The sequence below is a fragment of the Scheffersomyces xylosifermentans genome, assembly GCF_036884685.1.
Source record: "Scheffersomyces xylosifermentans strain CBS 12540 chromosome Unknown RJT20scaffold_1, whole genome shotgun sequence".
NCBI lineage: Eukaryota > Fungi > Ascomycota > Pichiomycetes > Serinales > Debaryomycetaceae > Scheffersomyces > Scheffersomyces xylosifermentans.
Genome location: NW_027042939.1, coordinates 3,592,092 through 3,618,515, shown reverse-complemented (window position 1 = coordinate 3,618,515; position 26,424 = coordinate 3,592,092). Strand labels below are relative to the sequence as shown.

General features: G+C 40.1%; 10 protein-coding genes across 10 annotated transcripts; 5 read left to right on the top strand and 5 right to left on the bottom strand. All coding sequences in view use genetic code 12, as the record gives it.

Annotated features, from left to right (window-relative positions):
- Positions 1-4,186: 4,186 nt before the first annotated feature.
- SRB1 (mannose-1-phosphate guanylyltransferase) lies at positions 4,187-5,508 on the top strand. Its single transcript, XM_064919324.1, has one exon. It carries the CDS (start codon positions 4,333-4,335, stop codon positions 5,419-5,421), a length of 1,089 nt encoding a protein of 362 aa, XP_064777852.1. The 5' UTR covers positions 4,187-4,332; the 3' UTR covers positions 5,422-5,508.
- Positions 5,509-6,285: 777 nt separating this feature from the next.
- On the bottom strand, positions 6,286-7,182 carry RJT20DRAFT_132921 (uncharacterized protein; the record flags this gene model as incomplete). The annotated part of the gene is made up of 1 exon (XM_064918177.1): positions 6,286-7,182. The coding sequence occupies one exon, from the start codon at positions 7,180-7,182 to the stop codon at positions 6,286-6,288; it is 897 nt and encodes a 298-aa protein (XP_064777851.1).
- RJT20DRAFT_23252 (uncharacterized protein) lies at positions 6,978-9,768 on the bottom strand. The gene is made up of 2 exons (XM_064919323.1): positions 8,718-9,768; positions 6,978-8,664 (listed from the first exon to the last, which is right to left on the bottom strand). The coding sequence occupies exons 1-2, from the start codon at positions 9,720-9,722 to the stop codon at positions 7,357-7,359; spliced, it is 2,313 nt and encodes a 770-aa protein (XP_064777850.1). The 5' UTR covers positions 9,723-9,768; the 3' UTR covers positions 6,978-7,356.
- A 238-nt stretch (positions 9,769-10,006) lies between these two features.
- RJT20DRAFT_125181 (uncharacterized protein) lies at positions 10,007-11,751 on the top strand. The gene has a single exon (XM_064916426.1). It carries the CDS (start codon positions 10,060-10,062, stop codon positions 11,632-11,634), a length of 1,575 nt encoding a protein of 524 aa, XP_064777849.1. The 5' UTR covers positions 10,007-10,059; the 3' UTR covers positions 11,635-11,751.
- TIM8 (protein transporter) lies at positions 11,752-12,550 on the bottom strand. The gene has a single exon (XM_064916425.1). It carries the CDS (start codon positions 12,155-12,157, stop codon positions 11,885-11,887), a length of 273 nt encoding a protein of 90 aa, XP_064777848.1. The 5' UTR covers positions 12,158-12,550; the 3' UTR covers positions 11,752-11,884.
- RJT20DRAFT_22798 (uncharacterized protein) lies at positions 12,516-13,754 on the top strand. Its single transcript, XM_064919321.1, has one exon. The coding sequence runs from the start codon at positions 12,682-12,684 to the stop codon at positions 13,555-13,557; it is 876 nt and encodes a 291-aa protein (XP_064777847.1). The 5' UTR covers positions 12,516-12,681; the 3' UTR covers positions 13,558-13,754.
- A 277-nt stretch (positions 13,755-14,031) lies between these two features.
- Positions 14,032-16,617, top strand: MRR2 (Mrr2p; the record flags this gene model as incomplete). Its single annotated transcript, XM_064921366.1, has 1 exon — positions 14,032-16,617. The coding sequence occupies one exon, from the start codon at positions 14,032-14,034 to the stop codon at positions 16,615-16,617; it is 2,586 nt and encodes an 861-aa protein (XP_064777846.1).
- A 1,738-nt stretch (positions 16,618-18,355) lies between these two features.
- RJT20DRAFT_149120 (allantoate permease) lies at positions 18,356-20,019 on the top strand (the record flags this gene model as incomplete). The annotated part of the gene is made up of 2 exons (XM_064918997.1): positions 18,356-18,482; positions 18,510-20,019. 2 exons carry the CDS (start codon positions 18,356-18,358, stop codon positions 20,012-20,014), a joined length of 1,632 nt encoding a protein of 543 aa, XP_064777845.1. The 3' UTR covers positions 20,015-20,019.
- On the bottom strand, positions 20,020-21,963 carry RJT20DRAFT_125178 (uncharacterized protein). Its single transcript, XM_064916424.1, has one exon. It carries the CDS (start codon positions 21,762-21,764, stop codon positions 20,253-20,255), a length of 1,512 nt encoding a protein of 503 aa, XP_064777844.1. The 5' UTR covers positions 21,765-21,963; the 3' UTR covers positions 20,020-20,252.
- A 1,497-nt stretch (positions 21,964-23,460) lies between these two features.
- FBP1 (fructose 1,6-bisphosphate 1-phosphatase) lies at positions 23,461-24,459 on the bottom strand (the record flags this gene model as incomplete). The annotated part of the gene is made up of 1 exon (XM_064921381.1): positions 23,461-24,459. One exon carries the CDS (start codon positions 24,457-24,459, stop codon positions 23,461-23,463), a length of 999 nt encoding a protein of 332 aa, XP_064777843.1.
- Positions 24,460-26,424: the final 1,965 nt, after the last annotated feature.

The window sequence follows — 26,424 nt, the reverse complement described above, 5'->3', positions numbered from 1 at the left end:
GCTCTGGTTCTGGTTCTGGCTCTGGTTCTGAGTCTGGTTCTGGTTCTGGTTCTGGTTCTGGTTCTGGTTCTGGTTCTGGCTCTGGTTCTGGTTCTGGCTCTGAGTCTGGCTCTGGTTCTGGTTCTGGCTCTGGCTCTGGTTCTGGTTCTGGCTCTGGTTCTGAGTCTGGTTCTGGTTCTGGTTCTGGTTCTGGCTCTGGCTCTGGTTCTGGTTCTGGCTCTGGTTCTGAGTCTGGCTCTGGTTCTGGCTCTGGTTCTGGCTCTGGCTCTGGCTCTGGCTCTGAGTCTGGTTCTGGCTCCTCAGCAGGTTCAGGAGAGAGTTCATCAGGTTCGACAGGCTCTGAATCTGGCGCTGCATCTGGCTCTTCTGAAGGCTCAAACGGTGGAAGTTCGTCCATTCCTCCACCTCCAATTAACACGTATGAAGGCTCTGCTGGCACTGTCAAATCATCTTCATTTGCTGTTGCAGCAGTTAGTTTGATTGCATTGTTACTTGTTTGATTTTAATTCAATTCATGAGAGATATCATATTGCATAGACATCAAACTAATATGATTCCTTTACACGTTAAACATTCTTATATCGGATTCCTTCCGATTGAAAGGTTTTTATTTGCATATCCATATCAGAACTTCTGATTTCTTAATTCCCATCGTTCCATAACCACTAATCATTTCGGTTCCTCGCATATTATAAATTACAATACAGTTTTCGAACATTATAGACCTTTTTGTTTCGCAATAGTCCCCATAGACTAGGTTAGTTACATTATCAATTTAATTCTAATTGACACACACTATAGTAATAAAAAAAACGCTGTAGATTACATAAGACTTCTCTTTGATTACTCTACAAGATTTCGACACGCATACCTAGTTAGTCCAGACTCCTATATTATCTATGTATACTCTCAAATCCATTTTGAATTTATAGCTGTGAAGTCGCATATATCTAAATCTCCTCCTTTACCTAAAGACACAATGAAATTGGCTTCTTCCATACAACTTGTGATTTCACCTCCAACTGAGTCGACGTGCAACTGAATGAGCTGTCCAATGCTTATTCGATTAGTATACATATTCAAGTATGACTTGAACATGTCGCTGACAGTAGCACAATTAGCTTCAATGTTATTAGGGGCTCCTGAAGCTCTTATTGGTAAAGCAGTGTCAACCCATATCATCTCTTTTCTTTTCATATCAAATAAGCAAGGGACAATACTGCGAGCATCTGCTGTAATGTCAAACTTGACAAGTACTTGGCCTATGGTGGGGAAGGAGAATGACAGATTGTGTCCCCAATATTGGATTCTATCTTACATTTGCTAATAAATAAATTAGTCATAAACGCATTTGATAGTGTCATTTGTAAGATGACCATCCCCTTCTCTAGATTACACGCTTCTCTTAATGGATAACGTTCTACGTAGTAATCGTGGTATTCATGAGACCCTTATGAGTCAGCCAAACATAGTCATGGTATACAGATTACCCCTGCCAATTGCACAATTTCTTCATTTCTACCTCATATGTTGTACACTCAATTATCAATGATTCTCCCCTGGGAATCTCTTTAAATCCCACTCAGCTAGGTAGCTCTCTTATCGTATTTCATTGCCTGTAGCAAAGCCATACTGTACAGAAATTTCCATTCTTCGTTTCATGTACACAACTGCATCAGAGCCGTTTTATAACGTTCAATAGAAAAAAATGAGACGTCATTAAAGTATGTGTTTAAATGGATACTGTATAGGTTGGATAATGTCTCTGAGAGTTTGTTGATGTCTCTGTGAAAAATGAGATGTCTTGTGCTGATAAGGCTTGCGCTGGTTGTTTGTTACTTTTAAAATGCGGACTACTGCAATTTCTCTAATGCTCTAAATTGAACATCGTAAGCTGGAAACAAGTTTGGCCAATAAGGACTTCTTTGAATGCCAAGTAGACTACTGAATTGTATGGATATCGTGAAAACTGTAGTGCAAACTGCATTTGCCGTTGTGTATTGAATACATATATTTTAGGACAGTATATCAACACATTTCATCACAGTCACGTGACATTGATAGTTAAGGAGGTTATTGTTTGAATGAATAATTCCCCCAAAGTGGATTGGCAACATCAATGATACATGATCCAATTGATGCTTGCAGAACAAACGGCTGAAAGCTCACCTCTACCACTTTCGTTCACTTTCGATCACTTTCGAAGCGTCGTCTTTAATTCCGTACGAATAAAACTGGATTTCTTCTTTGCAGTCTAAATTATCAAAAATGACTAGCCCGAGTGTTTTCCACAGTGCCTCCTGACAGCCGAACATCTATGCACTCGTTACTGTACTTACTAAATTTGCTTATTATTGAAAGGGGCATAACCTTTTTTTATTATCTGTACTATTATCTGTACAATTGAATTAATGTTGTTGTTTGGCACCCAACCAGCGGACATTCCCACATAATACCAGCAAAAAGAAACTATAATGCGGCGCAACCCGGAAAAATTTCGGACTAACCATTCATAGGTGAACCCATCTTGACGAAGGTAACTTTTGAAGAAAAGAATCTCAGGAACGAGGACAAGATGGATTCTGGACAGTAGGTACCGAAGTTTGTTTAAGATGAGACGGTATGGTGGGAAACTGCATGTATTCCACAATGTTGGTAGTCTAATTCACAGCCAACGTGGATGTGAGATCGATACTTTACCCATTAGTAGATGTGTAGATTAGCAAGATGAAATGCAGTTTTCGCTTTATAGAGTGTTGAATACCGAAGAATTGTCCATAGCGTGTCTGACAACGTTTTTCCTTCTGTGTCTCCAATAGAGTAGAAGTTGTCCTAAGGCGGTGGAACCACCAGAATATTACCGCCAGCTAGATTACGAGTCAGACAAACTCGTAGTTGGCGTCTTTGTGTGTAGTCCTAGATAGTCTTCTGTGTAGGTTATGGTGTGTATGGAAAGCATAGGTTAGCAGCCATGTGCCCAACAATGTGACTTCTATGCCACGGCAGACACCATTGTGAGGCCTGAATACAGTGAAGGGCGTGCTGGATCCAGCGAAAATTGGGCTTAACATGGACAAGATTGGCCGAACAGCATTAGAACAGTACTAATGAACACGTAAACCGTAGGTCCACAAGATTCTGTGACCAAGTGGTAAGATAATGCCAAAGAAATGAACTGATTGACTCCACTTGAACACCATCAAAACGTCATAGGTTTCATGCTGGCACGGCTGCTGCAAACGGTTCCTCGAACAAGACACTGCCACTTGGAACACGTCCATCTTCTCTTCACCATGTGGTTCCGACACGCTGGTTTCATCACTACTCTATTTTTGGTTTACGGTTTCGTGTGTGGGTAAACACCGGTTGGCAGAGCCACGTCTTAGCTTCACGGTGGAACCAAATGCGTGTTCTTCTGTATGCGTTGAAGAAGAAATTTTCACTCTTCACTGTGTATGCGTGTGTTAGAATTATAGACACTGGTTATTGTTATACGTGATGGGCTTAATGAATTTAAAACAACTAGCATTAATGTTATATGATTATTTTTATTATTATTACTATTACTATTACTATTATTACCATCGTCATTACATTACATTATTTTTTTTTATTCTGATTCCGCTAAAAATGTCTGTTTAGTTCTTCCCCAGTGGAATAAAATTATTACGTATGAGTGTCATTTCGTGTTGGTGATGGTGGGTGATAGTAGTGAATATTATCATCAATATTATTATAATTATTATTTACATTTATTTCTTGAACACCAACCCTCCACGAAACACCCTTTCATGGTAATGTTTTGGGGTGATATTAACCCTACCAACACTGACTTCATTGCTTGCAAAAATCACCCCAAACTCGTCGTTTTTTCTTCCACCGTGTCGGCATTTATTACCACGCTGCCTCTGTTTCCTCTACTCCCACACCCGTTTCTTGGCTCGTTTCTCGGTTCTTTGTCCTCTGTCTCTACTGCATGGTTCTCCCAGCACCATCATTTCATCTGTCTTTTCTACACACCGGATCCCCATCCTCATTAGGCTGGCTGGTTCTGTTCGCTCGTTTTCGTTTCGTGTTCGTGGTCGTTCTCAATTCTCAATTAAGTCGTGTTGGGCGACGTGCTCGCTGGTGTTTTTGTTTATATATATAGCCACGGTTGGCTGCCTTTTTTTTTCAAATGGTTGTAACTTCTCTTTTGCTCTTTGAACTTGATTTTGTCTACAGACTTACTAGTTACTAACCCTTTTCTTTTGATACAAACGATAACGCAGCTTCTGTCTGGCATTTCCGTTTGATTTCTAAAACTAATACCCACACACTCTCACACACAAAATGAAAGGTTTGATCTTGGTCGGCGGTTACGGTACTCGTTTGAGACCTTTAACCCTTACTCTTCCAAAGCCATTGGTTGAATTCGGTAACAGACCTATGATCTTGCACCAGATCGAGGCTTTGGCTGCTGCCGGTGTTACTGACATTGTTCTTGCTGTCAACTACCGTCCTGAAGTCATGGTTTCTACCTTGAAGCAGTACGAATCCGAATACGGTGTCAACATCACCTTCTCTGTTGAAGAAGAACCTTTGGGCACTGCTGGTCCATTGAAGTTGGCCGAGGCCGTCTTGAAGAAGGACGACTCTCCATTCTTTGTGCTTAACTCTGATGTCATCTGTGACTACCCATTCGAAGAGTTGGCTGCTTTCCACAAGGCCCACGGTGCCGCTGGTACTATTGTGGCTACTAAGGTTGACGAACCATCCAAGTACGGTGTGATTGTGCATGATAGAGACACTCCAAACTTGATTGACCGTTTCGTTGAGAAGCCAGTCGAATTCGTTGGTAACAGAATTAACGCCGGTTTGTACATCTTGAACCCATCCGTCATTGACTTGATTGACATGAAGCCAACCTCCATCGAAAAGGAGACCTTCCCTCAATTGGTCGAACAAAAGCAATTGTACTCCTTCGACTTGGAAGGTTACTGGATGGACGTCGGTCAACCAAAGGACTTCCTTTCTGGTACTTGTCTCTACTTGACCTCTTTGGCCAAGAAGGCCCCTCACAAGCTCTCCAGCGAGAAGTTCGTCCACGGTGGTAACGTTTTGATTGACCCAACTGCCAAGATTCACCCTAACGCTCTTATCGGTCCAAATGTCGTCATTGGTCCAAACGTCGTCATCGGTGACGGTGCCAGAATCCAAAGATCTGTCTTATTGGCCAACTCCGAGGTCAAGGACCACGCTTGGGTCAAGTCTACCATTGTTGGCTGGAACTCCAGAATCGGTAAGTGGGCTAGAACCGAAGGTGTCACTGTTTTGGGTGACGATGTCGAGATCAGAAACGAGATCTACGTGAACGGTGCCAAGGTGTTACCTCACAAGTCTATTTCTTCTAATGTTGAGCATGAAGCCATTATTATGTGAGTTACCCTCAATATTGGCTTGTTGTGCTTGTGCTGATTCTCCTACTGTGAACGGGGCAGGTTTCCGATGTATTTTATAAAGTGTAGTGAGTTTTTACTTTCTACGAACTCTGTGTTTCTTTCTTCTATTTACTATTAGGTCATTTATTACTCTCATGGTTTATATCCTTGGTGTCTACGTGGACTTTTTGCCTGGTGTCTCTTCACCATCATATACCGTGTGACACTCCAAAATCGAATACACACTTTTAATAATAGAGAAACTGAAAAATGAAAATGAATAAAAAAAAGATTTTTTTCGCGTGCGCGTCTTGCGCGTGAGTGATGTCACGTGGCTGATATGAGATTGGAGACGGATTTTTGGCACCCATGCCGCCATTGTAAGAGATTTGCAACTATACACGTTGCAAAGTACTTAATGGGGACAATATAATTTATTATTTATGGATATTATTTCGAATGGAACATGGGGTAGAGGGTGAGAAAGAGCGAATACGGCCAACTAAAAGACACGGTAGCTAATAGAGATCAGAGGTGTTCGAGATTGTGGGAGTTGGATGGGATTTAAAAGTGGGGGAGAATTACTGTACCATATGCCCTGCGCTTATTATGGTACCATAATTCTCGGAAATTTATCCTTAGATACCTAACAAGGAATATATTTTACTAAGTACTGATGAATATATGTATGATTTTTATGCTATTTACAATTGGGGCATAATTTGGATTCTTTTTGCTGGATTCGGATAAAAAATATATCTTTTCACCTCCAACGTTGCAGCGGGACAGATACGACTACTTGAGTCGCAGCCAATGCCCTGTTCGTTCACCTTGAGTTGAATCCCGGCCAGTTTCGCATTACCGACTATAACGATTCGAGGCCAGCAACACAGCTCTTTCTCAAGGGCTCACTCAATGGCTTGCTTCCACTCAAGTACAGCAAAAATAAGATATTGCTGACCAATGGCTCTTCGACCACACCCATTTCAACTACAAGCTTCTTCACTGGATTCTCATAGGCGACTGCTAATTTACCTCCAGCAAGGATTTCCAAGTATAACAAATGATTCTTTGGAACCGATCCCTTACGGCCCTGGAAGGTTTCTCTCAACTGCTCCAAGCCCGGGTTTAATTCCTCTCTCTTCTCTTTACTACGAGAATGAGCCAAAATGGACTTAATCAAACCATCTTTCATGTGGTTGAAGTCAGTATTTCTCACAGGACAAATTCTGGCCAAGAGCTTCACATCCTGATCCAATAATTTCTGGACGATTTCTGTTGATTGGACGGGATCATTTAAGAGAACATTCAATTCTTCGTCTGTAGCCTTGACTTGTTCCTTTAATAAATTCTTAGCCTTCTTAACATCTTTTTGGGCTACATAGATACCAATACCATATACTTTAAAGGAAACAAAAGTAACTGTTCTTACACCGTGGCCCAATAATTGGAAATCAGTGTGAAGACTATTATCCTTTGTTGCTTTTAAGACAGTAGGGAATGGGTCAATGGAAGAGTCTACGGTAATGCTATCAGCAGGCAAAATCTCATCTACCTTTGAGTCCAAGTTTATTGGCTCAGAAAGTGAATTCTTTTGGCCATAGAAAGCCAAACTTGCAACTGTCAAGCCTCCAAACCCAATAATTGCATTTCTAGTTACACTCTTCTGAGCTCTGAAAACAGATTGAGTAGACCTCAGAAAGCTTCTCACACTAACTCTACTAGCGAAAATCGACGCTCTATACCCAATTCTGGAAAACATTCTTCTTTTCTTCTTCGGGAGTAGCATACTTCTTTATATTAGGAGATTGAAAAAACGTTTCATTTATACTGAGTCGTGCGCACTCCCATTTTCCAACCTATACCAGTTATACTATGTATTTCCCCACAAAATCATCTTATGGTCCTATGTAGTTCGGGAGAGTCTGTGGGAAGTCTACTTTAAAGTGGCAATATCTTGGCTAACAGCAGAATTGCATTTTAAGGTCAAACCACTGGCTAATTGGGCCTTATTTATGGACTCCCATTTGAACCATTCTTGCTCTACGGAATCAATTTCCGTATTTAGCCAATTATACTCTGAAGTCAGTAACTGTGCAACCAAAACTCCAAGTAGAGAGTCGCCAGCGCCTGTCACATTAGCGATCTTGATATTCTTATTTTCTTCTGGAATGGGGAAGTATTGTATGACTACTCCCATCTGCTTGTTATCTCCATATATTCTTCCTTCTGATGTAATGGTAAAACTTGGCTTATATGAGGACGTAGTTGGAATTGACTTATAGTCTTTCACATTTTCTGATAAGCTCACTAAGAGAACGCCATCTTCGCCTAGTTTGATCAAAATATTTTGAAAATATGGTAATAACTGGAAACTTTGCTGTACAGCACCGCCATTCAATAACTCCTTGAGAACAGGATGCTTATTGATATTTGACATAGTGTTAAGCTTTTCTCTGAACACTGAATTGATTCCTAAAACATCCAAGGCTGGAAACCATTCATCATAATCATCGAATTTCTCTGTAGTTTGAAACGAAGCATAAATACCTTCCAATTCTTTAATTGTCGGAGTCACAAGTTTAATTGTATTGTTGGGAAAAGGTCGGTTTCTGATGGAAGATATTCTGGACGACTTTGGAAAAGAAGTTGGCTCTATTATTACATTGACAGGTTCATCAAGGTTTCGGATATATTCTAAAACGGTAGAAGTCAAGTACGGAGAAACATTACAATCAAAAACTACCGTGCTTGGTTTGATCTTGGTCAATTGATCGATGACGTGATCCGAAAAGTCTTCCTCGATAATTGACATATCGGCACTGGCAACAATGAGTTCTCCATTCTTTTCGTGGTTTGCCATGTACTGTGCTGTTGAATGAGTACTAGCGTCTGAAACCAATATTCCTGAAGTATCGACGTTCAAGCTTTGAAGTTGATTGATAATGGATTTGCCCGCGAAGTCGTTTCCGACAATCGAAATCAATTTCAGAGATTGTACGGTGTCTCTCCCGAGTATAGATTGTAGTCCATAATGACAAGCTAAGCTTACATTAAATCCAACGCCTCCTACAGATGATTTAATGCTGGCTATATTAGAATCTTTGACATGCACAACATCCTTCATTTGCGATATTGTATCCATAGCCAATGAGCCAATTATTACTGTATTCACATTTTCTTCATTGTTTGTTTTGACCGGTTGAAAATTCTGTAGAATAGGTTGATATGTAATCGTGTCCTTCTAGAGTGCATTAGTATTTCTTTCCTTGAATAAAATAATAATCATTTACGTACAACTTTAGTTCCATTTTCTAAGTGAAGTAAAGCAGTAGCAATCTCAGAGGCTGCTTTGGCATTATTTAACACAAACTTGACATTGCATTCGACTGATTTTCCATTGGTGTCCTTAGCGATCTTACTCAACAAAAACGGAGTCAACTCTTTTCCTTTGATTCCCTGCTGCAATGCTTCCTCGTTGGCTCGGTCTATTATTTCATTAATGAATGACGAAGATAAAGCAGATTCCTTTGGTGGAGGGATGCAAAGGAGGTTACCAGATGAAAGAGACATTATATTATTTTGGTTGTGAATAATAGAAGCTGCTTCCTCGAAAGATGAAAATGAGTAAGGAGATACATGTCCAGATTCACGACAATAAAACCCAGGAACTTGCACCTTCGTTCTTCCATCATCGTTGTAAGTTCCAACAAAGACTCCTTGTGTTTCTAGGTACTCCAATGTCAACCCAATATCCAAAATCGACTTGGGTCCTGAGCAAACTACAGAAACCGGAGTTCTTCCCAATTCTGTTAAGTCTGCAGAAACATCAAAAGTATTCTGGCCATCTTTATGAACACCACCTAAACCTCCAGTAGCAAATACTTTAATGCCTGCCAATTTCGAAAGTATCATTGTCAGAGCTATCGTGGTTCCACCATTGAGTCGATTTGCCATTGTATAGCCAATATCCCTACGAGAGACCTTATTCACTTTGCCAGACGCAGCTGTCTCGGCCAAACGTACCAATTGGTCATTAGTTAGTCCCACGTATGGCTTCCCGTCTACAAATGCACACGTAGCCGGAATTGCTCCATTATCCCGTACTACAGTCTCTACTTTTTGTGCCATTTGGAGGTTTTCTGGGTAGGGCAATCCGTGAGTAATAATAGTCGATTCCAATGAGACTACTGGTTTACTACCGTTTTGCAATGCCAGCTTAATTTCCTCCGACACCAAAACACTTAGATTTTTTCGGAGCCTACTGACCAGAAAGAGTCTTTTGTGGATCAATACCTTCATTCCTACAGCAAAACCTACAACTTTAGCTATACTTCACCTCTTACACTGCAAAAGAACAGCCATTGAATTTCTCTATGAACACCCAGATTTCCTGGGGTTGTGAAAAATCGCAAATCACAAACTGCAATTTGAAGTGGAAAGCAATATGTACTTTCGTATCCAAGACAGAGACATAAAACCTGCAATCAGCACAGTGTAAAGTGTAAACTGACAAATTGCAAAAATTGAAAAATCGATAAAATCGAACCTTTAAAAACGTAAAAGTTGCCATGATTTCTTCATGGATGTTACCGAAATTGTGACATTTCGAGTGGTAAGTTGAAAGAAGGTTGGTCAAATGAGTTATAAATTGGGGTTAGAAGAGTTGGGAATAAGTCCAGAAAGAATTTTGCTGTCAGAAAGGCTAAAAGGCCCGGAATTGGCTGCGATATATAGCAAAATACCAGAATCGAAGTTCTCGATAGACAGTATTTGTAGTAATTTGAAGAGCAATTTTACAGAAGGAGCTATTCTTGAGGGGTATATTTCTGAGGGACTGCTAAAAGATGTAGAATTAGAAGCGATTTTTAAACAAATCTTGCCCAATTTGGAGATTTCGGAATCTAAAATTATGGATTGGACTTTAAATACGAATAGAAGTAAAGACGATTTCAGTACTGTCATTCAAAGTTTGCGCATACTAAGAGAGCTATTCTACAAGCAATACATACCTAGTGATGGTATTTGGGTATTATCGTATTATGTTAACCCAAACCTTCCATGGACCTCAGAAATTACTTCCCAAATAGTGGATCAGGCATTAAATGCATCGGAGACTGTCGTACGAAAGATTCAGAAAGAATTACCAAACTACATAGAAAGTGAATTCAGGCCAAATCTTCTCATATTTAAGAAGCCTGCAAGAGCGCTGTTGCAAGGAGGATTAAATCCGAGGTTAGGATATGGTGGTGTAAAAAGAGAGATCTTAGAGGAAGATACCCGAAGGAATTGGAAGAATTCTAATAAAGTAAAATCGTTGTCCATGGCATGGTTTATAATATCATTTGCCAATGAGACTTTCTGGGCACAAGGTAATTGGCATGTTGTCACATCGTTTATATTGAATGTAGGCGATGACCATGAACCACTTTTCAAGCTTCAAGGAACCAAGTTGCTTACGCTACTTCTCGATAAGCTCGAACAGTACAGCAAACTATCAATTCTAAAGAATTCGGGTTTAAACTCCATTCTAATCGAATCTACTAGGAAATGCTTAGTATATTACCCTTCAACAACAGACTTGGAGACTTCATTAGCCCTTTTGTCAGAAGCTTACCCATGCCTTTACAAATTAATTGAAATAGGAAATTCACAACCGAAATGGCAACACTACATCGAAATACTCCATGGCAATGTTTTGGCGTCTATTTCCCACCTCATGGGTACCGTGGAGGCCAAGTTATCGTACCCATTGATAACTCTATTATTACGCCAAGTGGAAATAATAGTTGACAACTACGTGAAAACTAATATCCTCATGTCTACTACGAGAATTCTCTTTCTCTTGAACCAAATCATGACCAATCCAGATATTTTGGACAATTCTAGAATTGGGGCATCCGTTGTTCAAGGTACTCTCAAGGCACAGCAGGCAATAATTGAGCAGTTCCAAGATAGCGATGATGGTGACCTTATTGAGTTAATTGGTTCTCACAAATTTGATTTATTGGGAGCCTGGCTAGTTCTCTTGAAGCGCCTTTCTAATCGAGAGAGAGATGATGCTGAAACGATTCGTATACAATTACAGACAAATTTTGATCTTTTCAGAAGAATCGAGTCGAAGAATTCAAAAGAAGAGAAAGCTTTTGCCAACTTAGTGGATACGCTAAAGATTAAATCACCAGTCATTAAAGAACTATTACAAAACATGTAATGGAAATGCTGTGATATGAACGATAATAGTACAATGAGTTTTTAACTACAAGCCCATGGGATTCTTTCTGTAGACCAACTCTAAGCGTCAGCGTACGACATTAAATATATATTTACAAGTTCGTTATGACTATTTGCCTCTATAATTGAAATAATTGATGACATATATCCTTCCGTGACTTATCTGCGATCTTATAGCAGTTCACCATCTCTTTATATTCATTCTGTGCTCTTCAATGACGTTGTCAAGCTTACTTCAGGGAGCCTTGCAAAGCCTGGACGACCTTAATGTTGGTATCCAAAAATCTGTTCAAGCAGTTGGTCAAGCACTGCTCTTCGTTCGAGTCCAAGCCACCTGAAGTTATAGGTCTGTTGGCGTTACACTTCTTGAAGCACATATCAGTGAAGTTGTGAATCGACAATTGAACCTTGGACTTCGACTGTTCAGATTCAATGAACTGCATGATATCCTTTCTGGAGGACTCGTCGAGGTTTTGTAAAGCTGTCTGTGATATGGTGGCCATCTTGAGTTTGAAACCTAGTTAGTTGAGTTGGCTATAAGACAAAGAATGACTATATAATCAATCTAAGATAAAGTGAAAAATATCATAGAAAACCGTTTTGGAAGAAGGTGGTGCATATAAAATGTCGTCGGTAATGCTAATAGTTAAAGTGGAGAGGGAGAAGACGTAAAACAAATTACATGGTTTTTTGTGTTAATTTCAGAAATAACGTCAACTACAGAGCTTCTCGATGATATTGGCAAACTATAAAGTTACAACTACGAGTTTTGGATTACTCTGTAGAATATATCGTGGTTATACATCAAACGTCAAAGTACTCTTAAGCGACATAATATTTCATTTAGCGACATTTTCAAGCACGTAAATTTTTGAATCATTGAAATTTAACCCTGCGGTACGGGTGTGACTCGCTTACCATAGTTAAAATTCGTATATAGTAAACAAAGATCAAGCAATTGCAAAAGAAGTGAAGTCATATCATTTGGTATGAATTAGTATAAGTAGAGTATAGATAGTGTTGTAGTATGGAGACAAACAAATTGATACGAGCAAGAGAATTGTTTCTCAAAGGAAATGCTGGTTCTTCAAGAAATAGTGGAGCTAGCACAGGTTCTACTTTAAAGGAAGAAACATATGAAAAGCGGTTAGTGAAAGATATAGAAAAGACACAATTATTCCTAAATCAGGCTAATAAGGCTCTAATGACGCTTAGAACTGTAGACTACGCAGCGTCAGACTCTGAAAGGGACAGGAAGCGGAGAGTAATAGCATTGTACAATAGTTACCAGAAAATACCGTACAGTTCCAATAAAGATGATGCCATAGGAATAGCCACCACGTCAAGGAAGTTCGAAGAAGCGGTACGAGATACAAAGAAATCGATAGAACATTTGAAGAAAACAAGTAATTCAGACGAGATAGAAGCACTCAAATCAATAATCAAGGATTTCAGAAGGATTTTCCAAATAACCGAAAAGGTTATAGGCCAGAAGCAAGAGTTAGTGACGGATATTGAAGAGAAGTTGGCATCTGTAGGCTCTGAAGAACAGCGTATACGACGCCAATCCAAGCATGTGCTCGACAGAGCAACGGAAGATGCCAAAACTACGGAGAAGTTATTAGGTGTGCATTTGAAGAGAGTGATAACCAAGTTTTTGGCAGTTCACGATCTTGAATATCTGAAGCTACTGGATGAAACCACCTTAAGGACTTCATTAAAGAACTCTCAAGCTCTCTTGTTAAACTTATTACGTGCCTCCGATGACAAATGGGTAGAAGTCATCCCTAATAGGTATAACAGTGGGATTATAAAAGCATTGTTAATGAATGATCTCGCTCACCTGAGAGAGGATTCTACAGCAGACATTGAGTATTTGCGGTTGCGGAATTATGGGATATAGGGATTGTAAACGGGAGTTCTAGTGGCCATAGTGCCGTTTTTTTGCATCAACAGTGGTTCCTCCTATTCAAAGATTATCTCCATCTCTTCTTACACAAAAAGTTCATAGTACATACATTATACTTAAAACCGCTACTTAAAGGATATAGAAGAGATACCAAAAAAAATATTACTAACAGTTATGGTCCAAATAATGACATATGATTTCTTTGGTCTAGCTCAATGCCGACTACGTCATAAAACCAGATTAAACGCCGAATTCTTAGCATTGTTCATATTCTATTATATACGGAGTTTCGTTTCCCCAGAATCCGGACCGGAGCTAAGCATACGGCCGAGTAGCTCCGGTATGCATTGAATGAATTTTATGATTTCAAATCTTGGGAAGAGATGAATGCAAAAAGAAGGCCAATTTGTAGAAGAAAGGGTAAGAGTGAACGGAATTGAGGAACAAGTGGTCCTTTTTGTTACAATAATGATAGCCAATAAACCAAAGAAAAGGAATAGAAGAGTATACGTCTGTGATAGTTGTCGTGCGAGGAAGACTAGATGTGACAAGAATCAACCTTGTACGAATTGCATTCGGAACGGATCGGAGTGTACTTATAGTACTGCTGATATCAGGAAAACTCAGTTGAAGGAAGCGTGGAAAAGGGTGCCTACTAAAGACTCAAGAGAGACCGAGATAACTAATATAATACCTGCTTTGAGCTCAGAATTGGACTTTGTAAAGAGTAAGATCAGGTTCATCGAGTCTTCAATTCAAAATGCTTCGGAGAAGCCTAAATTAGAAGGCTTCACTACAAGTAGCCAAATATCTCCTTTGATTGAATTAGATAATTTGCCTCTCAACTTTGATATCAATAACGAGGAAATTAACTTCAATGAAGATCTCGCTTATTGTGATGGAATACTTCAAGCATCTCCAATTCTATTCCAGAGACCGTTACAGTTCCAGGGGATTCTGAAGGGTGACCCAGGTGCCCGGCTTTTCTGGAGGTATAAGTCGTTACCGACATGGAGCAACGCATTACAAACAAATATAACTATTCAAACAACCTTAATAGATGCCCTGAAGAAGAAATCTGTAATTGAAAAGGCAAAAAGTGTTTATGGTGAAGCATATATCCCCAGCACCGATGTTCTTAACTATAAGACACATCCGATGGAAATAGTGAAAGCAATTTCAAATTATGCTCAAGATTTTGGGATTTCATTTTGTTCGAGTCCAGATACCAAGTTATTGGATCGATTAATTGTAGTGATACCCTCTCGAGAGGCTAATCTCAGATGGATTAGTGTTTTCTTCAGGAAGCTATACCCAGTTTTCCCCCTAATAGATGAAGAGGATTACCGTCATGACTTGGATAGAATACTTGGTCTTTCGGAATTGAATGGAGTTGTCCATCAGCCTCCCAAAATGGAGAATAAACATGATCTAGCCATCATAATAATTCATTTGATGATATTGCGGCTTTCCTATCTATCATTCTTAGAAATCGACTCACACACAAATCGTCCTGATGATGAAGAGACGACGTTCTTAAGAAGTAACCCTATCTCACTTTGTGCTGTGGAAGTAGCAGAGACTTGTTTGAAGGAGTTCGATTTAATGCGAAGACAACCAATGGTGGTTCTACAGGCTGCTTTAATGTTGAGGTTGTATCGGTTGTATGCACCAGAGGAGGGAGACGGAGCCGCTACCAGTGGAGCTCAAATATTTAATGGGACCTTAATTCAATTAGGAATTTCGATAGGGCTAAATAGAGAACCTGACTTGTTCGTTTGCCTGACGGTCGTAACAGAGAAAAGGAAGAATCTTCGAAGAAAAATATGGTACATCCTAATGGCGTTAGATTTACAGGACTCGATGGTTTTTGGCTCAATTCCGACGATTGATGTGAACAACCACGACGTTCAGATGCCACAGCTAAAGAGTGATAATGCTAACCTTGGAGACCTCTTCTTGGAGAAAAAAGTCATTGCACTGTTGAACGAGCCTTATCTTGTCTTCAGATTAACGAAGGCTTTGGTTAAGTGTCTGCTGAATATTCAAGAGTCTTCTAAGGTCTCTCGAGTATTAGGGCTTCTAAGTGAATTGGAATACTCCTTAGCACAACAATATGGAACGTTTACCGATTACCTTACCCCCAAGAGCGATCGAGGAGATATCTTCAAAATCTTACGATTTGGAATCTACCTCAGGACACGGTTATACACTTTGTATGTGTTATATTGCATGTTTCTCTACTTCGAAAGGAAGAACATTCCCAAATTGAAGTTCCACTATTTCAAAAAACTGTTGAGGATAATATTCCATGAGCTTGGACAACTTACAGAGGAATTCCTTTTGTCAGCTTCTAATCACTTTGATCTGGGCTTCACATTATTGACTGTACCTGCAATCGAATTATATTGTCATACAGTTGTCTTGATTTGCCAAGCTATACGTATACGTTTCAACTGTACCTTAAGGGACTTGAAGAAGCGTGCTGACTTCAAATTTAAATTCGATAATGATACTTCGTTTCAAGAATTCTATTGCAGCTTAGGTGAGGCAAGGGATCTTTTGAGGAGTTTTTCATTGGGGAAAATAGGTGTTTTAGGATTGCTCTGCAGAAGATATCAGCATTCCTGGAAAGCACGCAAGTCTCATCTATTTGGAATGAAATTAGTAGAAAGTAACTTCATTTACGAATCTGATCCAACAGCAGCCACAGAAGCGATAATTAGTTTTACAAATGAAGAAATGAATGAGATTATCGATCTTATGAAATCGAGCCATCAATGTGATTCAACTTTCGACTGCTATGAATCCGAAGATTGTTTAGTTCGAGAGGTGCAGACTGATAATATGTGGTTGCAATTAAATACTTTTAGGGAAGATGAAGAGAAATTGCCAGAGGCTTTAGCGGGTGCCGGGTGTCTCGAGGCGGCAGGTTTTGGCACTGTTAAAAACTGCTCTAATACATTTAGTACTTTCAATAGAAACGACTTTGACCTCTTCACCCCCATGGACTTACCCGAAGAGCTTTGGTTCCAGAGTTATCTGATTTTATAGAAAAAGAAACGAACTTGATGAAGACTTCTCGCCTATTGCAAGGATGAGCTGGGACGGCCCGGGATATACACTATTTTTGCCAAGTATTCCCAAGCAAAATAGCTTTGTGAATCCCCGAAAGAAGTCTTGGATGCCGAAGCGATGGAAATGTAGATAATTGACATAGATTGTTTATTCACAGAATTATACGAGATTTTGGTCGCCTATTGGCACCACACAAAGCCAGTGACGAATTACTTTTAAATTACATCCAATTAAGAAAAGAAAAAGAAATAACTTGCTAATACCGGTTCCAGTAACCCGTTTTTCACGTCATATAGTTGACAGAAGATTAATTGTGGATCCGCTTCAACTCATCCAATGCACTCAACTTTCACCTTGCAATTCGTATCTCACTCTTTTAGCGGGTCTAATTATCTTGATGCACTTTTTCACACAATAAGACTTGTTCATTCACAGCAATTCCTATTATTATTACTGCAAATATCCTAGATCGCTTCTCTGCATACAGCCAATCTAATAAAAAATTAATTATTATTCAGCTGCAGTGCGCCAAAATAGCCCGAACTGTGGATATGCAGCCACATTGCGAAAACTAAAATTGCGAAATTTTGCACACTCATTTCGTGGATTCTTATCATTTCAGCAGGAGAAGTAACAAGAGAGCAATAAAAGAAATACAATGGGTACAGGAGTCATAGAACCAAACAGGGTAGTAGTCTTCGGTGACAAGGTGACATGGTGACATGCTGGGCGATGGCGGATTAATTGGCGGGTTGTTGTGCTTTATGGGGGCAAAGACGCTGAAGGTAAAGGAGATTTCATTTCGGCGATCTCCCCTTCATGCCGTAGCTCTGTAGGATAATATTAAAGGAGAAACAGACTAAACTGGGTATCGGATCCCATACGTCTTCACCGGTGCCCTCGATATGTTGGTTGTAGAATTACATCAACACCGACCTGGAGAAATCAGAGAACAAATGACCTCCACCACCGTTCAATTCTAATACAACTATCGTAGCATCAACTCTCGTAGCAAACATTCTCTATCATAACCACCCGAGCCGAGGAGACAACCCACTAAAAGTAAAATGCCAAGAACCACCGCATGGGGGACACCAGAACCAAAAACCAAGAATGTCACGCTAAGGGGCTCGCTAGATGTATTTTCACTGTCAACGTCACAAACAGCCCATACCCAGAAAAAACTAGAACCTCCTCCATTTACACCCCACGCCAGGCAACCATTACCTCGCACATAACCCAGCTCATCTTAATCCATACAGACCGCCCAATCCTCCGCAAATTGTGGGCCGTAGGAGATAAAATCCCCTGTTCAGGTGAAATCCCATTTGACTCGGGTGGGTGATTATGGCTGCGAATGATGCAATTCATTATGAATTGTACTTTAGATATTTTTTAACTTACCCGAATCCGTACAGATAGGTTCCGTTTTTTTTTCAGCTAATTGGTATAACCAAACGGAAATAGATGGTTTTGATTTGATATAAATACTGCCAAGAACCCATGGAGTTAGCTGAAGCATTTTAGTTGACTATTAATTAGCATTAGCGTTGTTCTGGAATTAGCAGAAAAAGATCAGCACGTTTTCGGTTGTAGTTGGTAGTCTTCCCACGGCATTAGATCGCATAGATAAGAAAAGGTAATAAGGACTATTACAATCTCTTCATAAATTTTCACAAAAATTGAAACCCTAATAATAAAGAAACGCTGAAAAATGGGTTTGACTTGGGTTAAGAACACTAACCCAGAATTTGAGGTATCAGACATCTCCAAAAATGAAAAGGTAGACGTCATTAACACAGAAGTTGAAGACTTGGAATCCTCTTCCTCGGAAACTTCTGGTCATATCTTTCAGGATCCTGTCTTAGCTGAACACTACCGTGAGCTCTACGAAAAGACTCAATATGAGTGTCGTCATCACTTCGACCCAGAATTCACTTGGACCGAAGCAGAAGAAAAGAAAGTTGTCAGAAAGAACGACTGGTACGTTACTTTCTGGGCCTTGCTTATGTTCACAGCTTTGGACTTTGACAGAAGTAACTTGCAACAGGCTTTGTCTGATAACTTCCTTACTGACTTGGGTTTGACCACAAACCAGTTGAATCTTGGAAACACTATTAACTTGGTCTGTTTCTTGAGTGCTGAATTACCATCTCAATTGATTTCCAAGAAGATTGGTGCTGATGTCTGGATTCCAATGCAAATGATCTTATGGAGTGCCGTTTCTATGTCTCAGTTCGCTATCAAGGATGTCCATGGCTTCTATGCTACCAGAGCTCTTTTGGGTGCTTTGCAAGGTGGTTTCATTTGTGATGTTTGTTTGTGGATGAGTTACTTCTACACCACCAAGGAATTACCATTCCGTTTGTCCATTTTCTATATTGCCAACCCTATGACTACTGTGTGGTCCAGTTTGCTTGCTTTTGCTCTTTTAAGAGTTCAAACTCCTTCCCATCCAGAAGGTTGGAAATGGTTGTTCTTAATTGAAGGTGCTTTCACTCTTGTCATTGGTATTTTCTCTATTTTCAAGATGCCTGCTTCTCCAGTTCAGACAAAGGCTTGGTACAGAAAGAACGGTTGGTACACCGATAGAGAAGAGAAGATTGTTGTCAACAGAGTCTTGAGAGACGACCCAGAGAAGGGAAGTATGCATAACAGAGAACCTGTTGGACCAAGAGAGTTGATCACTGCTTTGTTCGACTACCACCTTCTTCCAATTTACATCATTCGTATTCTTGGTGACATTGGTACTTCCCCAGTAGCCACTTATCTTCAATTAGTGCTTAGAGGTATGGGTTTCTCTACCTTCAAGACCAACGCTTTGACTATTCCATACAACATCATTTCCGTGACAACTATGTTGTTAACTGGTTGGTTCACTGAAAAGTTGAACAGTCGTGCTTTAGTCATTGCAACGACTCCTCTTTGGATTATAATATGTCTTTTTGCATTGAGATACTGGCCACAAGCTCAGAAAGATATCTGGGGAACTTGGGGTCTCTTGACCGTCCTTCTTGGACACGCTCCAATCTGGCCAATCACTATCAGTTGGTGTTCTGCCAATTCTAATGGTGTCAGAAGTAGAGCTGTTTCTGCTGCTGTGGTCAACATCTTCTCCCAATCTGCTTCCATTATCGCCAGTAACATTTACAGAAAGGATGATGCTCCTCTCTACCACCGTGGTAACGTTGACTTGATTGGAATTGCTTTCGGTGCCTTCTTTGCATGTATCTTCACCAGATACTTCTATATTTACGTCAACAAGAAGAGAGACGAGAAATGGAACGCCTTGAGCCCAGAAGAGAAGGAAGACTATATCAGAACCACTAAAGATGAGGGTAACAAGAGATTAGATTTCAGATTCTCTTATTAAACTTTTGATGTTATTTATTAATTATTAATTCTCTATAATTGGCTGTTTGGTTTTGGATTTGTTTTAGTAGATAGTTCGTATACAAATGCATGATAGACCATATTAAAAATGTAATACAATCTTATGGTTATAACACCAGGTGAAAGAAATCCATTATCATTTAGGCCCCTGATACTTGACATTAATATTACAGAGCAAAACTGCCCTTTCCATAAAGCAAAAATTCTGTCTTCCCTTTTTAAAATGTTACAAAACCACGCTTTACCCAAATACCTTTCCATACGAAAAGTATCAAGAACAAACTGACACTCAAACTGAATGCCGTTAATGTATAGTAACTGCTTAAACAGTTGGATAGTCCCAAGACATTGAGCTTAGCACACTGTGTATCAACAGTCCTACCAAAGTTCAATGAATATACAATCGATCCTATTGCTGGAGCCACCATGAATGAGCCCCAAGTTGAACCCATAATGTCGATTCCCCATATTGATGCCACAACAGTTGGGTAAATCGTAAAAAGGCCACCATAGGCCGTACCGTTCATGCCTGCGAGAATGTAGTAGAAATGATCATTATCTAAAGTCAAGTAGTTATGACCCAATTGCCCAATTACTCCGACTACCAATACTGCCACCATTAACCATATTCTACACATAGGCAGTTTCCTATTAGGAGATGACACGTAATCCGACAAGCCACCCAAGGCAAGTCTGAATACAGTAGAGAAAGCTGCCATGATACTAACCTCATTGGATAAGTCGACGTTGTGAGTAATATTCTTAAGTGTGGAGCCTAAGTTGTTCTGATAGCTCTCCAAGGGCCCTATGTTCAAGACAAGAGAGAATAGTAATAACCATGCCAGTTTGTCTTTGAGGAAAAGAATGTATCTTTCATGATGATTTGGAGGTTCTATAATGGATCTCTGAGTAGCGAGATCTAAATCATCGTCTAAATCAACATTGCTTTCTTCATCTTCGTCCAATGCCAACGATGACGTCGAAGAGTCCGGTAAAAGAGCGCTTTCTTCTGTCTCCTCCCCATTGAAGATAATTTCTTGCTCGACGATCACAATAGAGCTGGAAACGAAGTTTAGCACCCCCATGAAGAAGTAAAGGATTCCAAAGAAGTTGAATACTCGATATAAATCCAAGTAGTCAGAGCTTTCCAGTCTGAAGAATTCAAGTTTCAAAAGCTGTGAACCAATTAGCGAAGAAAGACCATAGCAAGTAATAGGAAGAGAAATGGCCAAGCTCTTGTGGTTGGGGTATATTTTGGCACAAGTTAACAAACTTGAGAAGTAAAGCGAAGAAGTGGCCAACCCAATAAGGCAAAATGTGAAGCTGAAGCCATATACATAGCTCTGATTTGCTGTAGTCCTCGGTAAGCTCCTAAGATTTGCTACCAAGGCACTGTTTATGAAATAACTTGGACAAAAGAACCAAATCAGAATCAATGAAAGTAACGCTGGACCGAATTTGTCACCCAAATACCCTAAAACCGGCAAACAAAGATACATTCCAATAGCGGAAAGCGAAGCAATGAAGTTAACTTGCAAATATGTGAATCCAAGGAGTTCATGGAGTGAAGTAGAGAAGAGGGTGAATAACATGATTGAGCCGGCCGAAAGGCACGACACAAGCGCTATGACAAAGGCAAGACGCTTGAGGTTTAATATAGATATGTGTATGGATAGAAAGTGCTTTATCCTATGAGAAACATGGTGTAAATGGCTCCTTTTCCTCAGCATTTTGGAGTAATTTTAACTACTATAAAGAATGCTATTGTAGAAGCTATTGATGACTTAATCTTACGACTCGTTGGATGCAAATGACGGGTAATTTTATGGTTAAAACCCGAGAAAACTGGCAATTTTTACTATTCTAGCAGGTTCTGGTGTGTTTCAGGAAGACTCCTTTGAAATCAGAGCCTTTTCTAACCAGTTTTTCATGAAGAATAGTCACCATCAACATCATTGGAAACTCTTGGGTTGGTGAAGTTTGGGGTTATGGGCAATAATTGGGTCACGTGATCTGTTTTTCAGGAAGAGCGGAATGTGTGTGCAGGATGGATGTTATGGAGGGGTTGTGAATGATGAATGATGAAGTAGTGATATGTTTATTGGGGAAGGATTTAAGTCAGGGGACGCCGGGGTAGTTGGAATTGAAGTTGAATAGGTGTGAAAAGAATAGAACAGAGCTGATTTCATAAGTATTGTAAAGTAATGTGAGATTATTGAGTAATGTGAGTAATGTGAGATTATAGAGTGTCTCCACAGTTAAGAGAGGGCCTTTTACTTTGGGTGAGCAAAGACGTGTACATAGTGCATTTTTATGTGCCCTCTGTCATTTTGTATGTCCTATGACGACAAAGGCACGACAAAGGCATTATTATGATAATGGAGATGGAGAGAGTATAGAAGTACAAAGTTCAAAGTGGGAAGAAAGCTTGGAGGACATTAAAGAGTCCCCCAGAAGGGAGGTAAAAAAAAAAAAAAAAAAAAATAAAAAGGAGCAAAAGAGTCAAATTGAAGAGTAAGATTTAAGGGCTCCATGCTTAACTACAAGCATTTCATTTCATAGGCATTAAAAACCTTTTTCATAATCTTTAACTGTATTCTTCTTTTTCAGCACCAAAGGACGGAAGACTGAGGATTACCAGTGACTTTTTGAATAAAAATTGCATTTAGAATGCCATTTTTAGTATAGTAACTTCTTCTCTTGAAATACCAATCATATGGTATAAGTGTATATGATATTATGGTATCAGTGGATATGATATCACTGTGGCCATATAGCAATGTATTCTCACCTCTCTCTCTCTCTCTCCTTCTCTTTCTCTTCTCTCATGCAACCAAAAATGCAACCAATCCGGTTTCGGCAAACCATCCGCGGTCAATTGCCTGTTTTGGGGATACTTCTTTTGGGTGTGAAAAATCCCAAAAGATTTGGGTGCAATTTCATTTTGTTAGGGTTGTTGGAGTCTCTTAGATGGGTTGCTGATTGGGTAGAGAATTGGTAAGTGCTATGTAAGTGGGTGAAAGTAGTTGTTGTTAATAGTTCTAGTTCATAGTTGTTAATAGTTGTTGTAGTTGTTGCTTATTTGCGTAGTCTACGAGGTGAATGCAATGATGATAAGGAATGGTGATGTAATATTAATATTGGGAGGCCTATTTTGATTACACGAAGATAATAAACATATATTCCTTTCCATTGGCCGTAATTTGAAAGAAAACACAACCTACTGGACTTTCAGGTAGACTCACAGTTACAATAATGGACCTTTCGAAGTTCCCAAATCTACTTCCTACACTCTTCCCCTATTTTGCTTTTGTGAATTAATAAATAAAGAAAAATGGTTTTACAAGAATCGAACAATTCGGATCCGTGCTATATATCTAACGGCCGACTCGTGAAGCTCTTAGGGAGCGATTCTGATTGTGAAATCTACTTGATGTAGGTAAGGAATTTGTCAACTTCACCTTTAGATCCTAACCATATACCACTCTTGTCATGGATGCCCTTTGGCAAAATGTCCAAGATTCTCTCACCCTTGTCGTTGACGGCAGAACCTCCAGCCTGCTCCATCAACATAGCCATAGGGAAGCATTCGTATAAGATTCTCAATTTACCATTCTTCGACTTGGTGTCAGCTGGGTAAGCGAAGATACCTCCGTATAACAATGTTCTGTGGATATCGGCCACCATGGATCCGATATATCTGGCACTGTAGGGCTTACCCTTCAAGTCGTCTTGTGGCTTCTTCAAGTCCTCGATGTACCTCTTGTGGCTCTCTGGCCAGTAGTAGGAGTTACCTTCGTTGACGGAATATATAGCTCTCTTTTGAGGAATTCTTAAGTTTGGAGAAGTCAAGATAAACTCACCCAATTGGGTGTCCAAGGTGAACCCGTTAACACCGTTTCCGGTAGTCAACATCAAATGAGCAGAAGCACCGTACATGGTGTAACCAGCAGCAACCATCTCGGTACCCTTTCTTAAGACGTCATTGATAGAACCCTTAGAGTCGTCTTTCAATCTGTAGATACCGAAAATGGTACCAACAGAGACACCGGCGTCAATGTTGGAGGAACCGTCAATAGGATCAGTACAGACGGCATAACGACCACCACCTTCGAAGATAATCAAGTCTTCTTGTTCCTCGGAAACCAAAACCTTGACGTTATTGGAAGATTTCATGGCATTGATGAAGATCTCATCACCGATAACATCTAACTTCTTCTGGACATCACCGGTGGAGTTGGCAGTACCTGAAATACCAATCAAGTTGACCAATTCGGCTCTTCTGATGTTGTGGGCAATGAACTTGAAGGCAAACTGCAACGAGTTCAACAATAACGACAATTCACCGGTAGCGTTTGGAGCCAATTTCTGTTGTTCTTGAAGAATGAAACGGGTCAAGGTGATGATGTCAGTTTCGACATTCATCTGTTGGGAGACGGAGTTGTGAGGAGCAGACATTGTGAATTGAATGGGTTCAACAGTTGCTGGGGTTCTTGTGGGGATTACGATATGGGAGTCGTGTTTTTACTATGCAAATGGCTGATATGGAAAGATGAGCCGTTTTGAAGAACCGGTGGGAAGGGTCTTTCTTAGGGAGATTTGTGGTAGAATAATGGTATTAGTAACTAGAAATGTTCTAGAATGGACTAACAATTATGCAAATTAAGGGAGGAATATAGTAAACGTAGTAGTAGTAAACGTAGTAGTAAACTTAGGAGTGAACTTAGGAGTGAACTTAGTAGTAGATAGTAGACTTAGTAAACTTAGGAGCGAACTTAGTAATAGTATAGGTTCAGGTTCAGGTTCGGTTTATTCTTCGTCTTCTTTATCTTTTATCAAATGGTTACTGTTTAACTTAACCAAATCTTAATCTTAGTAACAACAACGAATATCAATATCAAACAATATCAATATCAAACGAATAATCTATAAGCAACTGATATAATACAACACCAAGTAACACAAGCACACGTTAAATTCTAAGAAAGAAACACTACAACTTCCTACAAAAGTTTCCCACGCGGATGCCAATTCCTATTTATACTACGCCCGCTGCCCCGTCCTGGTCCTACAAAATGGTAGTATACTTCCTTCTCGGGTAGTAGTGACTTTCCAGGTTCTAGTAGGGCTACGGCGGGTTTTACCCCATATTTAGTCCAGGCCGTATTGTGTAGCCAGGTAAGACGGGCCTGGGAAAGACCGCGATCCGCAGCACTGGGAAAAAGGCAGGGTGCGACCCGGGGGAATTAGGGTCAGGCATGGGAATGAGTGTGATTGTCTTTTTTTGTGAATGGGAGAGTCCGGGGAGAAGAGGTGGTGGTGGAGGTGGTGAGTTCGGTGGGTGGAGGGTGATTGAAGCTCGGTGGGTGGTTCCGAGACGATGAGTTGAGTTGGTAGGTTGATGGGTGGTTTTGTAGGTGGTTTGTACGTTTATGGTGGGTGGTATTAGTGGGTGTTTATCTAATTTTTTTTTGGTTTTGGTGGGGTTGGAGATTTCTATACGGGCTCTGTTTGCTATTTTCTGTTTTCTCTGTTCTGTATTCTCACTTCTGTTTTCTGGATTGGCAAATTAAATGGGATTCGGGGCAACGACCTTCTTAACCTCAATTAATGGAATCTCTACAGTACGATTAAATACAAGAAAACAATAGCTAACACCCGCTCGGCAGCGGTCCTTGCTCCGAAGTTCGCTCGGTACATCAGGGACAAGGGCTTATGTTTGCGGTGGATTATGGAAATTCCCGGTATCTTGGTCTGGCATTTCTTGTCATGGTGAAACTCTGGAGAAAGCGTGGTCACGGGATGTTTCACATATTAGTTGTATTATGGAATTATTAGGAGCCCATATGATATGGTCTACGGTGGTATATGTAGGCGATACCGTTGACAAAAAAACCAGCCAATGGATTGGGATAATTACATCCTGGATACAAAATTCATACCCATCGGGTTGAAGGAAGAGGAATATACTATTTGGCATAGGGCTGGCTCTATTTGATAAAGTGTCGTGTTCTTTGGTACTGTATTGTATTGGAGTTTCCAGCATATGGGTTTAAAATCCGTGAATCTCGTGGGAACGATTACTGAAATGGTAGAAAATGCGGAATTGGGTTCGAGAAGCGGTGTTTTAGCCGTTGTAGCTGTTGTAGCTGTCGTAGCTGTTGTAGCTGTCGTAGCTGTTGTAGCTGTCGTAGCTGTCGTAGCTCATGTAGATGTAATAACTGCTTTATTCCAATCGATATAGAAATTTACCCAATGCTGTTTGGGAGGATTTCTATCTATATGAATTATCTATATCGATGGGTGCCAAATGGGAATAGTTGAATAATCTACTTCGTATATTAATTTTGTAGAGATGGGAGTTCTACAACTACAACAGTGCTACATGAG